Below are 14,617 nucleotides of genomic sequence, written 5' to 3'. Positions count from 1 at the left end.
GGCCTCAACCGGTACGACCAGCTCGCGCGCCACGTGGAGCGAGCGCGCAAACGGCAGCAGGCCGACCAGCCGGAGGTCACCGCCGACCACCCGCTCTTCTCGTCCCCTCCCCCGGCCCCCGCCGGCGGGAGCTATGACCCCGACGACGAGTTCTTCGACGAGATCGACCGCGCTATTGCCGAGAAGAGGGAGGAGTTCACGCGGCGCGGGCTCATTAAGCCCACCCCGCCTCCGCCGCCCGAGGTGGACGTCCCCGCCGACGAGCTGTCCCCCGAGGAGGCCATCGACCTCGACGAGATTCGGAGGCTGCAGGGCCTCAGTGTAGCGTCCGTGGCCGACGAAGAGGACGACGAAGCCGAGGAGGAGTACGGCGACGAGGGCTTGCCGCTCGACGAAGACGGCGAAGTCTTTGATGTGGCGGACGAGCTCGGCCTAGAGGGGGATAGGATACGGCAGCCCGCCTTCCGCATGACGCTGGCCGAGCTCCTCGACGAGAGCAAGCTGGTCCCGGTAGCGGTGACGGGCGACCAGGACGTCGCGCTCTCGGGGGTGCAGAGCGACGCCACCCTCGTGGCGGCCGGGGACCTCTTCGTGTGCGTCGGAGAGAGCGGGCTTGCTGGGCTTACCGAGGCTGACAAGCGCGGTGCCGTTGCCGTCGTGGCCGACCAGGACGTGGACATCGAGGGCACCCTGGCCTGTCGCGCTCTGGTTATCGTCGATGACATCACGGCCGCTCTCCGCGTGCTCCCTGCCTGCCTCTACCGACGGCCCTCCAAGGACATGGCTGTTATTGGAATCACGGGCACAGACGGGGTCACCACCACGTCCCACCTCGTCAAAGCAATGTACGAGTCAATGGGTGTCAGGACTGGCATGGTAGGCGCTCTCGGAGCCTATGCCTTCGGCATTAACAAGCTGGATGCGCAGCCTGCTGCATCAGGTGATTCAATGGCCGTACAGAAGCTGATGGCAACGATGTTGCACAATGGCGCTGAAGCGGTTGTGTTGGAGACGACCACTGATGAGATGCTACCATCAGGTGTGGACAGTGAGATAGATTACGATATTGCTGTGCTGACCAATGTTAGGCATGCCAATTTGGAGGCTGTCATGACTTACGAGGGGTACATGAGCAGCATGGCCTCCCTTTTCTCCAGAATGGTGGACCCTGAGCGCCACCGTAAGGTGGTAAACATCGATGATCCGAGCGCACCATTCTTCGCCGCCCAAGGGGGGCATGGTGTCCCGGTGGTGACATATTCATTTGAGAACAAGAAGGCTGATGTGCACACACTTAAGTACCAGCTTTCTCTGTTTGAGACGGAGGTTCTGGTACAGACACCGCATGGAATCCTTGAAATTTCCTCTGGACTGCTTGGAAGGGACAACATCTACAATATCCTTGCAACTGTGGCAGTTGGTGTTGCAGTGGGTGCGCCATTGGAGGACATAGTGAAAGGTATTGAAGAGGTGGATGCAATCCCAGGCCGGTGTGAGCTAATTGACGAGGAGCAAGCCTTTGGGGTGATCATTGATCATGCGAGGACACCGGAAGCTCTGTCAAGACTTCTTGACAGTGTAAAGGAACTAGGCCCACGGCGTATTGTCACTGGTATGATACTTTCTCTCGTGGTTCTCACTAACACACTGCCTCCACAAAGTTATATTGGTTTCAAACTGTTAATTTGCCGTAGATTTTGCTATATTTTCTCTATTCCGGTTGTGGTATTACAAACTGAGCCTCCTGGTATGTTGTTCTCTGTAGTTGTTGGATGTTGCGGTGAGAAAGAAAGAGGGAAGAGGCCGATGATGACAAAGATTGCCGCTGAGAAAAGTGATGTTGTTATGTTGACATCTGACAATCCAGCAAGTGAAGATCCATGTATGGTTCTTAGTATATTTCGTTATGAGATCCTAATGTTATTAAACAAATGAGTGAGCTGAAGTTTTACACATTTCTTGGTCTATTCTGAGCAGTGGATATCCTGGACGATATGTTGTCTGGTGTAGGATGGACCATGGAAGAATACTTGAAGCATGGTGCAAATGATTATTACCCGCCCCTACCAAATGGTCACAGACTCTTCTTACATGATATTAGAAGAGTTGCAGTGCGAGCTGCTGTTGCAATGGGCGAGCAAGGCGATGTTATTGTAAGTTTTCTATAATTTTCTTCACTATAAGGAAAGATTTTCTGTTGACCATAGTCACCGTATAATCCTATGTGGAGAAATTGTTGAAATATGCTACACTTGAATCTCCATGCGTAAGATCCTGTGTAAAAATGCTTACAGAAGCTGATCTTGGCTCTTGTCAGATTCCAGCTATAGTCATTTCAAAGATCTAATCCCCAAATGCATTAATCTATTAGAATGTAGAACATGCTCAGAAACCTTGAAAGTAGATTGATGTGTTACTATCTGCGGCAAACTTAATGTGCTAGTGAACAACTAAGGAGTTGCATTAATGTTATGAGGTGATATTATGTACAGAGGGAGTATTACATTTTTACTGCTGACCATCTTCCACCTGTTGGCCCATCTTGATCTTTTCATCCTTCAGGTTGTCACTGGAAAAGGGAATGATACTTATCAGATGGAAGGCGATAAGAAGGAGTTCTTTGATGACTGGGAAGAGTGCCGAGAAGCACTGCAATACGTTGATCAATTGCATCGATCTGGAATAGATACCTCTGAGTTTCCATGGCGGTACGTTTCGTTCTAAATCAGTTTTGCCCTGTTGTCAGGGCTTCATCCCTCATGATTCATGAGTATGTGCTTGTTGCCATAAGGTTGTGCCTAACACTTTGGCCTTACCTCTGGTTTTTCATGTCCTATAGAAAATACAAGCCTTCACCAAAACACCCAAAGGAATCACACGATATAAATTCCAGTCCAATTCGTGTGATGTACCTTGTATTTTGTGATGTTCATTTTTTTTTTTGCATAACTTGCCCTGACCGCATTTGCATTGCGTCAGAGATTCTGCTGTGCCAGGTTTCGTCTTTTGCAATGTCGTTTCACATGAAAACCACCGATTTACTGATCTTGCTTCTCTCTGGCTGCCACAGGTTACCAGAAAGCCACTGATGTTCCCAAGATGGCTGAGCTTCTCAAAGATAGACTAGCCGATCTGATCCAGCTTTTGCTCAAGGTTCTAACTTCGGTTGCTGACTGCTAACAAACAACTAGTTTATGACCATCATTGATGATTGCTGCAGAGTAGATAAGTAGATGGCCTTGAAAATTGTAAGTTATTTTACGGTACATTGAAGGTACACCGGAATGGAAAAAAGCAATTTGCCCAATGTCAGTTTTCGTGAAAAATAGACAAATAAATGTCCGGGTTCTTCATGTGCAAAAAATTTGTGAAGTGTGCTACAATCCAAAGGGTACACACGACTAAGTTATTTTACCGGAGGCGGGATGTACCAGTGTTGGATCCACCCTTTGTCCACTTCGTCAAGATCCGTGCGGCCTTTGTCTGTATAAACTAGTAATTGCAGCATCAACTTTATACATTGGTAATACAAGTGTGGGTCCCTTTGCATGCAGCAGCTTTTGTCAGGGGATAGGACCTTTGCATGTGTGGTACATATATTATCCTCCTCTCTCTCCCACCGCACGACGTCCATTAAATGTTTTGGAAAAAATTTGAATGATAAATATGCTTTGAATCTAAACTCTATTTTTGGAAAAAAATTATATATTTGAATTCAGAGCGACAAGACCTTTGAAACAAGTCCGATCTTGGATATATTTTGAACAATTTGAATTTTATAGCTTTCACATTTCAGTTCTAGTTGTATTTCACAAACATCAGTTTCGCACATTGAATAAACAACTTGACAAACACATTAAAATATGTTTCATGTATTTCATAAATACCAATTTCATATATTTTAAATAATCATTTGAATGTATTTGAAATAACCCATTTAACATATTTCCCCACACCCAAAAAAATGATTTCACTCATTCAAAATAAAAAATCAGTTAAGAAAACAAATTTCACTTGTTCCAAAAATAGATTTCACAATTCAAAAAACACATTACACTCATTTTCCAAAGATATATTTCACTCATTTCAGAAAACACATTACACTCACTCAATTGAAATACTATACTATATTTCACTGGTTAAAAAAATTGATTTCTCTTATTAAACATATAGATCTCAAAACTAGTTTAACTCATTTTAGAAAACACATTATGCTCACTCATTGTAATATTATGTTTCACTCGTTTCAAAAAACTGATTTCACTCATTCCAAAAGATAGATTTCACCCATTCCACTAGTTTCAGAACATTGAAATAGACAGTTTCACATATTGAAATAGACAGTTTCACAGAACAATGGATATATTTTACTTTTTTCAACTATCTTATTACTCACATTTCACTCATTTCAGAAAATGCATTACACTCACTCAATTAAAATACTATATTTCACTTGTTAAATCTGATTACACTAATTACAAAAGATATATTTCACTCATTTCACTAGATTCAGAAAAAAGTCATTACAGTCTGTAAATTGAAATAACAATTTCACTTGTTTCAAAGATAGATTCCACTCATCCTTCTCACTATATTTTTTCTGAATCGCATTTCACTATATTTAACGCATTTCACACCGAAATATGTGTCCTGTGTATAAAAAACAAATTTCACTCATCTAAAGTAAATAATTTCACACGGTTGAGAAAACATATTTCAAAATTGATTTCACTCAATGAAAATAACTAATTTCAATTATTTCAAAAACCTATTTTACTTGCTTCAGAAAATCTTTCTGTCAGTTTCACGTTTCACTAGATTCAGAAAACACATTACACCCGTTTACAAAAGTTAGATTTCACTCATTTTAGAAATTACATTTCACTATATTTAACGTATTTCACACCGAAATATGTGTCACGTGTATGGAAAACAAATTTCACTCATTTATTTCACACAGTTGAGAAAACATACTTCACTCAGTTGAGAAAACATATTTCAAAATTGATTTCACTCGATGAAAAAAAACTAATTTCAATTATTTCAAAAAACATATTTCGCTTGTTTCAGAAACCTAATTTCAGTCATTTGAAATGTTGAAATTAAAACATGTTTGAAATGCATCCAAATTTGGTCTTATACTAAAGCTCTTGGCTTCAGGAATTCAAATATATAAAATATTTCAAAAATAATAGTATGGTTTAAAAGATAGAAATGATTGAAAATCCTAAGGAGAAAATAAAAGGAAACGATTTGTACCACGGCACCACATGCAACGTCAAGATAGACTCTCTCTCACCTGACATGTGTCCCATCGATCTGACATTGATTTGACATAATGATGAATACATCGGTTCAGAAGATGGAATACACTGATATACAAACATATGGGCCATCGAAGCGCACGAATCGCAACCAAAGCCAACGGCGGATGCGGCTCCGGTACCTCCCGTCTCCGGTAAAAAGGAGTTTACGAGGGTACACATTTCTTCGATCGTGTTTGGTAAGTACCTTGAAAAACAAGTGGCGTTTGCATGGCACACATTTAATGTTGGACAAAGGAGATAATCGGTTCTTTCCATTTAACAAAGAAATCAATCGGCGTCGCCCCACAGATTAAATCTTTGGGAGGAGGATTACATTCCATATTTCATCTCTGAACATATTCTCTTCCATATTTTTCATTCCGATTTTGATTATGGGCTGCCGCTGGGGCGGCGCAATTGGGGGAACACCGGTCGGATGGAGGCGTCCATATAAGAGACCTCCATATAAAGAGGTTGCCATACATACTTCTACTGCGTCAGACGAATATTGCTCTCTATTTGCTGTCTCCAACATGTCTCGACTTCATCTAGAACTTCACATCTTGTTCTTATGCGGCATTCTTCTTGCACATCAAACCCTTGGAGGCCGAGTTCATCAGACCAATTATCAGGAGGTGAAATATAAATGGTGGTGCCCCCCTCGTCAATTTAAATATGCACTGACATTGTTTTTTTACATGCGTCGATCTAGACATCGCACGAATCTGTTTACGGTTCAGGCTTAGATGCACCGGACATATCATCTCCTATCATCATCAAGAATTCAAGAGTAGTTTTCATCTTGTTTCTTGTGTTGAAAGTTCAAACTTCATACTCCCTCCTTTCAATAATAAGTGTTGTGGTTTTAGTCCAAATTAACTAAAACCTACACGGTCTCTGGTAATCTAACAGTAAACTGAATCCTCTGCACTGCTTCAAATAGAATATTCACTGACGAGTATATGCTACCCTAATTATGCCTTGGAAGGAAAATGTGGGTGCCAGCACGGAAGCCAAAGCATCAAGTTCATCACGGTCACTGAGCTCCGTTCATCTTCAGCTCCCATACATTGAGCTCCCACCCAAGCATGGTGGCACCGTTCAGCCATACGTTAGTTCCTTTGCTTGCCCCCCTATCTACCGACTAACATTTTTTTTGCGAGAATATTTACTGACTAATGTAGCTTCATGTGTTAATTTCAGGAGGCTGTTTATATTAAAAACAGTGACAGTGACAGTGGATATTATGGAGTATCTGCCACCCTGGATGTCTATGGATACAATCTCAAAGATGGCCAAGTGAGCGGGGCAGCAATTTCGATAAGTAACTTTGAGGCTGATTTTAGCAAGAACGTCAGTGCAATTACCGTTGGATGGGTGGTAAGTTGCCTTCTTCTGCTCTGTTGATTTGCCTCGTCATTGCGATGGCTTTTCTGTACTTGTTAACTTATATCCATCGAAAATATATAGGTGTGGCCATCTTACTTTAATGACTCGCAAACTTACCTTTATACGGCTTGGACGGTACGTGTGTCCTCCAAATTGATCTTGTGATGATGATTCTTAAAAGCTCGCATACTACGTACACCGACTTCTTTCTTCGCCGAAAGAGGGTTTCAATAAGCTTGTGATGATTAAATCATGACATGAATGTAATTGCAGAAAGATAGCCGGCAGAGTACAGGGTGTGTCAACTATGATTGTCCGGGTATCCAGCTTGTGAGCGGGTCTCCAATATTCCCCGGGGATGTCATAGCCCCAGTATCCCAGGTTAACGGGACACAGCAAACTATCACCATTAAGCTGTTCAGGGTACGTAAGTATGTGTTCACTTGCAAGTTTTTCGCTCACCAGAACTCTAATGCAGTCATCTTTTTCTCCATGAAATATGTAAAAATCACAGACCAAGTTGAACGGGAACTGGTGGTTGCACGCTGGTGTAAACGACGAGGACCCGATCCCGGTCGCCTACTTCCCGGCGTCACTATTTGACGATTTTTTCTACAAAGCAACTCAAGTCGTGTTGGGGGGCCATGCTCTCAAGTCTAAGACTACCACACCTCCTCCAATGGGCAGTGGAGCCTTCGGCGCTGAGTGGGACAATGCGGCGCTGATCCGAGACATTCATGTCATCATGGAGGATGGGAGAAGCAACTTTATCAACGATGATCTGTCCACAGATGTCACTGATGTCAAGCTTTACTCCCTCTCGCCAATTTCAGCAGGCAAATTCACTTACGGAGGACCAGGAAGGAAGAACTAGTGGTAATATGATGATGGACGAATGGATAGCGTGCTCGAATTGCATGATATGTATGTTTTGGCGATGGATGAATAAAGACTTGATGCGTACATGTGCTCAAACTAGTGTTGCCAACTTTGTTATATTGAGAAACAGGGGTTTCGGACGCACCTGCAAAAGTAAAATTTGAAACCTACACTTGCTATTTTGTAATGAAACAGGCGCACGGGGTTGGGTCGTCATGAATCGCGGGGTGTTGTACGCAATGAGCTTCCACGCGGAGGGAAAAGATAACCCGCAACCTCAATTTTTTGAAGAAATGGCACTGGGTCATTCCGCGTGTGAGAGAAACACTTTGCTTCATCTGCGAGCTTGGCAGGCAGGTTACCCGTGTGTTTCTATCAACTCGGAAAAAGTAGAGATCGATGTGGAGGTACTGTTGGTATGAGCATGGGTGTGTGAAAGCTAAATTTTATACCACCTCATAACACAAGCGTCCATGTCCTTGTCTCTTCCACCCACCTTGCACCTCTTTGTTTTTTTTTCCTTGGTGCATATTTTTCTAGAATCACCGCGGAAGGGAGCTCCCTCACCTGAATATATTGCTCAAAAGCGGCAAGCGGCAAGCACATCCACTAAGATTACAAAGACACACAAATGCACGAGGAGAGGAACAGCCGCCACGAGAGGACATCGTCCTTATCACACTGCTTGTCTAAGCGACGTGACCACAAATCTATGTCCGAGACAACATGTTTTAGAGTGAGGGAGGAGTGAGAGTCAAGGTTCAAACTTTGCATTTCTGCCATCCCAAATACGCCAGAGAATCGCCAGTAGGATAAAATTGCCATACACAGTCATTCAGTCTGTGTGGCGTCGCTGCATCCCAAAGAAGTGAGGTGTCGATGGAATGGAGGTAGATGCCGAGCCACTACTAAATCCTATCTACGAGTGGACATGAGATGAAGAGGTGATCCGTGTCCTCCGTTTGATGAGAATATCTGTGGCAGTCCTTAACTTGTGTGCAAAGTTGGCCATTGTATTTAGCCTTCCTTTGAAGACTAACCAAGCTAAAACCTTAATCTTATTTGGCACCTTGGTCTGCTATATGCATTTGGCATTATATCTTCGTCTGTCTCCACTAGTAGAAAATATGTCATCAGTCCCGGTTTTAGAGGGTCTTTAGTCCCGGTTCTGCAATCAGGACAAAACGGTCGGGACTAATGCCCACCACTTTTAGTCCCGGTTGGCTTACGAACCGGAACTAAAGGAGCTCCACGTGGCCGTTGTGGGGCGCCCAGGCAGGAGGACCTTTAGTCCTGGTTGGTAACACCGACCGGGACTAAAAGGCAGCCACGCGTCAGCAGCTGCCAGGCGCTGGGGTTTTCATTTTTTTTGAAAGGAGGGGTTTAGGGGTTTTAGAGGGTTTAGGGGTTTTCATATTGTGTTTCCCCCTTTTATTTTTGTGTTTACCCTTCAAATTTTTTACATTTAGGGTTTCAGTTTTATTTAATGTTTTCCATTCAACTCGACGCTACCTACTACATATAGCAATGAAGGAACCATTACACAAGATCGTCATGAGCATATATAGCGAGAAGTGACCTCTCTTTCTCCATGCTTGGTCGAACAACAAGTTCTCATATATTTGTACGACGCTACTACATATATACAATATAACATCTCTTATGATCCCTGACATCATCTACCCTAATCCATTTGCAATTCCAGATGGTATTCTCCGTCTTTAGTATGATGTGGTCAACAAAGAATCCCGCCAATTCCTCTTGAATTGCTCGTGTGCGATCATGTGGTAGGAGTTTGTTCCGCTTCTCCTAGATCTAATTTAAAGAAGGGGGTCAATACATATATATGAATGAAACTCAACACAATTGATGGTAATAAAATAAAATTGTGAATATTGTTTACGTACTTGAAATTTTTCGTCAGATAAGCCCCGCTTAGAGGTCGAGTGTCGAATGAACTCGCAAATATAGTATCCACAAATTATTCCCGGGTGCCTGCCACAAGCACTTTACGAGAATAGATTTCGATCAAACTGATAACCAAGCATGATAATGGTATTGATGAAACTAGAATCAGTGAGAGATGCGCGGACCTAGCTAGTACTACTTATTTTGGGGTGTGTAAATCGTAACTCCTTCTCTAGACCCGGAACTATTCTGGTGAACTTTTTCCAAACCCAGCCCGGCAAAGAAAATGATTAGTTGATATCAGGAAATGAACGAAAGTTGCCAATATGGTGCGATAATGATTGAACTTACTTCTGGAGCAATTCACTCATGTCCGTTCACATCTTAGGCTCTTTACATCTCGAGTCTAAAACATGTACTACTCTTGCGTCAAGCTTAATGGATAGCAGAATAAAGGGGAAGCTGCGCACGCATAACTCATCAATTACAGTACTTAACCTCGAGTAAGCGAAACAGAAAATGCATGAGACAATAACACTCACTTGAAGTTGTAAGGAAAGAATATTTCCCTTTTGTTTTGATGCCGAAGGAACGCGTTTAGCAAGTTTTCTCAGTATGTTTGGCTCTGTTTTGTACCGTAAATTCATTTACGGTATTTGGGCTAATGAACCCAATGTCATAGATCTGTCGACCTCTTTTGCATTCGGAGATCTTCAGTCTGCATAATATAGTGAGGATAATTATATATACATGAACGAGCTGAGCTAGAGACTTGATAACAGAAGTAATACTTACGGATAGTAGCAAGTCAAGAGAGTTTTGTTGATGGCATCTTGATTGAATAATTGAAATAATTTCACAAATTCAACATACATCAGGTCGACTCCAATGAAGTCATGCTCATGTTTAATTCCCACAAAAATACTCTCGGTCCCATCCTTGCTGTAGGTTTCCAAGTACCAGTCATGCAATCTTCTCATCATCGTTGGTAGATGCGAGAGCTGATCAGGTTTGGCGAGAGGCTTCCCGTGATCGTATCTAAAGGGCACTACTACCTCAGCCATTTCAAACTGTACACATCGCCCATGTAATCACCAACAGTGGTACCAGGCGCTAGCCCCAGATGATTAGCGATATCGCTAAACACCTTGAGCAGGGGGCACGATTGCTTCTCCTGTTCGACGAGCTGGGGAATTGTTTTCCCACTTCGTCTTGCAGGACTGCTAGTACTTCCCGACCACCGCGCTTCATCATATGTCTTTTCAATATAGTGGTCATAGTGTGATAGCGGCGGAGGTGGTGGTGGTCGCCTAAGGGCATCAAGAGAGCGCTTCGCTTTCACCGGATCTATTTTCTCCTTTGGAGGTGGAGGTTTTCGCTCAAAATGGGCCTTCACTTTGGCAACCACAATGTCCTTGTTTTCCTCGTCAGTCCTCTCATATGGTAACTTTGGAGGAGCCCTGAGGCTTGGACCAGCTCTGAATTTCTTCCCTGTTGTACTGCTAGCCGCCGGAGCGGTGGCGCCTCTCTTCCGCTGTTGTCGAGGTGGCGGAGGAGGTGGAGTCCGCTGACGCGGCGGAGACAGCTGAGGCAGAGGAGGATTCTACTGAGGGGCCTCCTCCGTCGGAGTCCGCTGACGCGACGGAGTCCGCTGAGGCGGTGGAGACGGCTAACGCATTAGAGACGACTGAGGCATCGGAGATAGCAGAGCTGGACTATGAGGAGTCCGCTGAGGGGCCTCGTCCGGATGAGTGTGCTGTGGTGGTATCTAGTTTGGAAGCATGATGTTTTCCTTTCTCCATAAACAGGTAGTCCTTAAGGCATTTTCCAGAAGAATCTCCCCTTCATCTGTAGGGTAGTCAGGCTCCAGCCCCTCAAATCTGTCCATTATTTCATCCACCTCGACAATAGCAAAGCCATGTGGAATTGGACAGCAATGGAAAGTTCCTTCAAGGTTAGGTTATGGCATATCACCATTAGCTCACAATGTTCATTCTCCGTGATACCATCCACGGGGTAGCGAGGAGCCGTGATATCAGGCTGAACAAGCTCAATGGAAGCCACACTGCTTTTCCGCTGAGATGGTGGGGTAGCTTCGGGGCAGTGTCGAATGAAGGATCTTTATGCCGCTGAGATGGTGGGCCAGTAGCTCGCTGGCTCTCAAGTTCCTCTAGTTTCTCTATTCTTTCTTCCATCATCTTCATCTGGTCTGCTTCCTCTTTCTTCTTTCTGCCCCGGCTTCTATAAGTGGCACTACTGTCCGAAAACCCATACTTCCACAGAACGGAGCCTGATGTGCCTCATGTTCGTCCAGGGTGTTCAGGATTCCCGAGGGCCTTTGACAGCTCATCCTTCTTTCTGTCGGGATGGAACCTCCCTTCTTGTGCTTCCTTGATTGCTTCCTCGAGCTTTTTGACGGGTGTTTCAAGTTGAGATTTCGTGAAAACACACTTCCCTGATTCCGGGTCCAAAGTTCCCCAACCCCTAAGAACCAAGTTCTTGCCCGCTCGGGCCAGTGCAATGTCCCTGGTTGGACCCCTTCAGCAAGCAGGTCGTTCTCAGCTTTGTCCCACGTAGGCCAGGCTTTGATGTAGCCACCTGACCCCGTAACATGGTGATACTTCTTATTTGCAACATTTGTCTTATTTATCTGTGACCTTTGCTTAGCCTTCTCCAATTTCTTGTACGCCACAAATGCGGGTCAGTGATCTTTTATCTTCTCATATTGACCGGTGAGTTATGGAGTCTCGTCTTTGTCGACAAACTTTATGTTCAATAGTTTCTTCTAGTCTTGACCTTTTGCTGTATAACTAGGTTATTCGGATCCTCCTCTGGCGGTAGGATGAAATTTGTCATCAGCGAGTTCCAAACATCATCTTTCTTCTATCGTGGACATAAGAAACTTCAGGGTCCTTCTTATTATTCCATTCTTGGATGCTGATCGGGATGCCGTCCCTAACAAGAACTCCGCACTGATGTGCAAATTTGTCTTTGCTATGCTTGGGAGCAGTCAGTTGGCCATCTGGAGTGACTTATTTTATCGTGAACCTTTCATCCCGGCCCAACGTTTCCTTTGGGCCTCGTTTCCTTACAGAAGTTTGGCTCGATCCGGAGAGCTAAAATAAGAAAGAAGCGTTAATATATGTACATACAAAACAATTAATGCATCTAGTCAGCAGAGGCTTGCTATATACCTCGCAAGACTTTGCAAAAGTTAAGGCTCCAACACCGGCGGAGCCGTCATATCTCCCTCTACCATTGGATCACCGGAGCTGTCATGATCTCCTTCCTCCTCCATTCAATCACCGGAGCCGTCATCCTCTCTTTCGTCACCATCGGTGTCACTGAGAAATGACAAGGTGATATCACCTCTGTCGCGGATTATATTCCCCAACAACTCTTCTTTTTCTAAGTCTCTGTCCCTAGTTTCTGCAAACATTACAACATGGCAATATACAACCATGAGAGATGGATTAGTGGCAAACATACACCCAATCACAACAATGAATCATATGCATATGAGCAATGGATTAGTGGCAAACATCATGCAAACTTCACAAGTTTTGTAACAGTCAGTTTCAGACGATCGTCGAGGACTCCTCCCCCCTCATGTCTCATGAGTCGTCCTATCTTTCGAGAGAGGATACTTAGCGGAACGCCTCTCTCATGGTCGTCGAGGATACTTTGTGGACCCCCCTCATGTCGAAGTTATTGGGGATATGTTGAATTCCCGAGAGAGTTACGAACAATCGCTATGCAAGAGATCAAACTATCCATTCTACCCCATTGACCTATGCCGCCTACTAAATGAATCGATATTATTGTTGTAGCGTTATATATAAGACCCCACCACCTTCGACAAACGGCTAGGGGTGGGAGGGCGTAGGAGATCGACAACGCTCTTTCTTCTAGGGTTTGGGTGGCCTCGAGAGTTGGTCGGGTGAGCGGACCGGGAGTAAATTTTGAATATATGAGTTGTTACTCCCTCTCTCCATAATTAACCTTAGTAAATTTCATTATTTTCATGCCCATTAAGTAAAGTTGCCTCTCCTTGATTTAGGAAAAGTAAAACTTAGTAAATTTTAACCAAGTCTATAGAAAAACAATATTCATCATATGAACATTTTAACTTAGTAAATTTTAACCAAGTCTAATTAAAACTTCGTAAATTTTAACTAATTTCTATGAACAAAAAAAATTCTATGAACAAAAAAAATTCATATGAACGTTTTCAATATACATCCATCCATACATACATACATGGACAAACAAATTCTATGAACAAAAAAAATTCATCATATGAACATTTTCTATATACATCCATCCACACGTACATACATACATGGACAAAAAAATATAAACAAAAAAATGTTAATTGCATGGGTGGTGGTGGCGGCTAAGCAGAGCAGGGGCGACAACGACTAAGCAGAGCAGTGGCAGCGGCGGCCGCACAAGGGAAGGGGGGAGCTCACTAGGGGCTTTGCCGTCGGGGAAGGGAGCGGCCGCAGGCGTCGGGGCAGGGCTCGGCGGCGTCAGGGCAGGGAGCGGCGGCCGGCGTCAGGGGCGAGGGACAGTGTCAGGGCAAGGACGACGACGAGGAGTGGGCGGAGCAGCCTGGCGGCGTCGTTGTGTTCGGTGTAGGGGGAAGAAGAAACTAAGATTATAAAACGCTGAGTGCTGCTTACATACCCCCACCCTTTAGTCCCGGTTGGAGCCACCAATCGGGACTAAAGGTCAATTTCGGCAGCCCAAAGGGCGGGAAACACAGAACTTTAGTCCCGGTTGGTGGCTCCAACCGGGACGAAAGGGGTGCCTTTTGTTGGGGAACGTAGTAATTTCAAAAAATTTCCTACGCACACGCAAGATCCTGGTGATGCATAGCAACAAGAGGGGAGAGTGTTGTCCACATACCCTCGTAGACCATAAGCGGAAGCGTTATGACAACGCGGTTGATGTAGTCGTACGTTTTCATGATCCGACCGATCCAAGCACCGAACGTATGGCACCTCCGAGTTCAGCACACGTTCAGCTCGATGACGATCCCCAGACTCCGATCTAGCAAAGTGTCGGGGATGAGTTCCGTCAGCACGACGGCGTGGTGACGATGATGATGTTCTACCGGCGCAGGGCTTCGC

The 14,617-nt window shown here is 44.5% G+C and overlaps 1 protein-coding gene across 1 annotated transcript in view; it reads left to right on the top strand.

Moving 5' to 3' along the window:
* LOC119338658 (UDP-N-acetylmuramoyl-L-alanyl-D-glutamate--2,6-diaminopimelate ligase MurE homolog, chloroplastic-like) overlaps window positions 1–3,445 on the top strand; it is a 4,154-nt gene extending 709 nt beyond the window's left edge. Inside the window, exons 2-6 of the mRNA XM_037610938.1 lie at window positions 1–1,612; window positions 1,766–1,882; window positions 1,978–2,153; window positions 2,563–2,708; window positions 3,071–3,445. Coding sequence (XP_037466835.1) covers window positions 1–1,612; window positions 1,766–1,882; window positions 1,978–2,153; window positions 2,563–2,708; window positions 3,071–3,089 — 2,070 coding nt within the window. The 3' untranslated portion in view covers window positions 3,090–3,445. The remainder of the gene's footprint in view (window positions 1,613–1,765; window positions 1,883–1,977; window positions 2,154–2,562; window positions 2,709–3,070) is intronic.
* Window positions 3,446–14,617: the final 11,172 nt, after the last annotated feature.

Source organism: Triticum dicoccoides, chromosome 1B (assembly GCF_002162155.2).
Source record: "Triticum dicoccoides isolate Atlit2015 ecotype Zavitan chromosome 1B, WEW_v2.0, whole genome shotgun sequence".
Lineage (NCBI taxonomy): Eukaryota > Viridiplantae > Streptophyta > Magnoliopsida > Poales > Poaceae > Triticum > Triticum dicoccoides.
The sequence above is the reverse complement of the archived record's forward strand: the minus strand, read 5'-3'. Positions and strand labels throughout refer to the sequence as shown.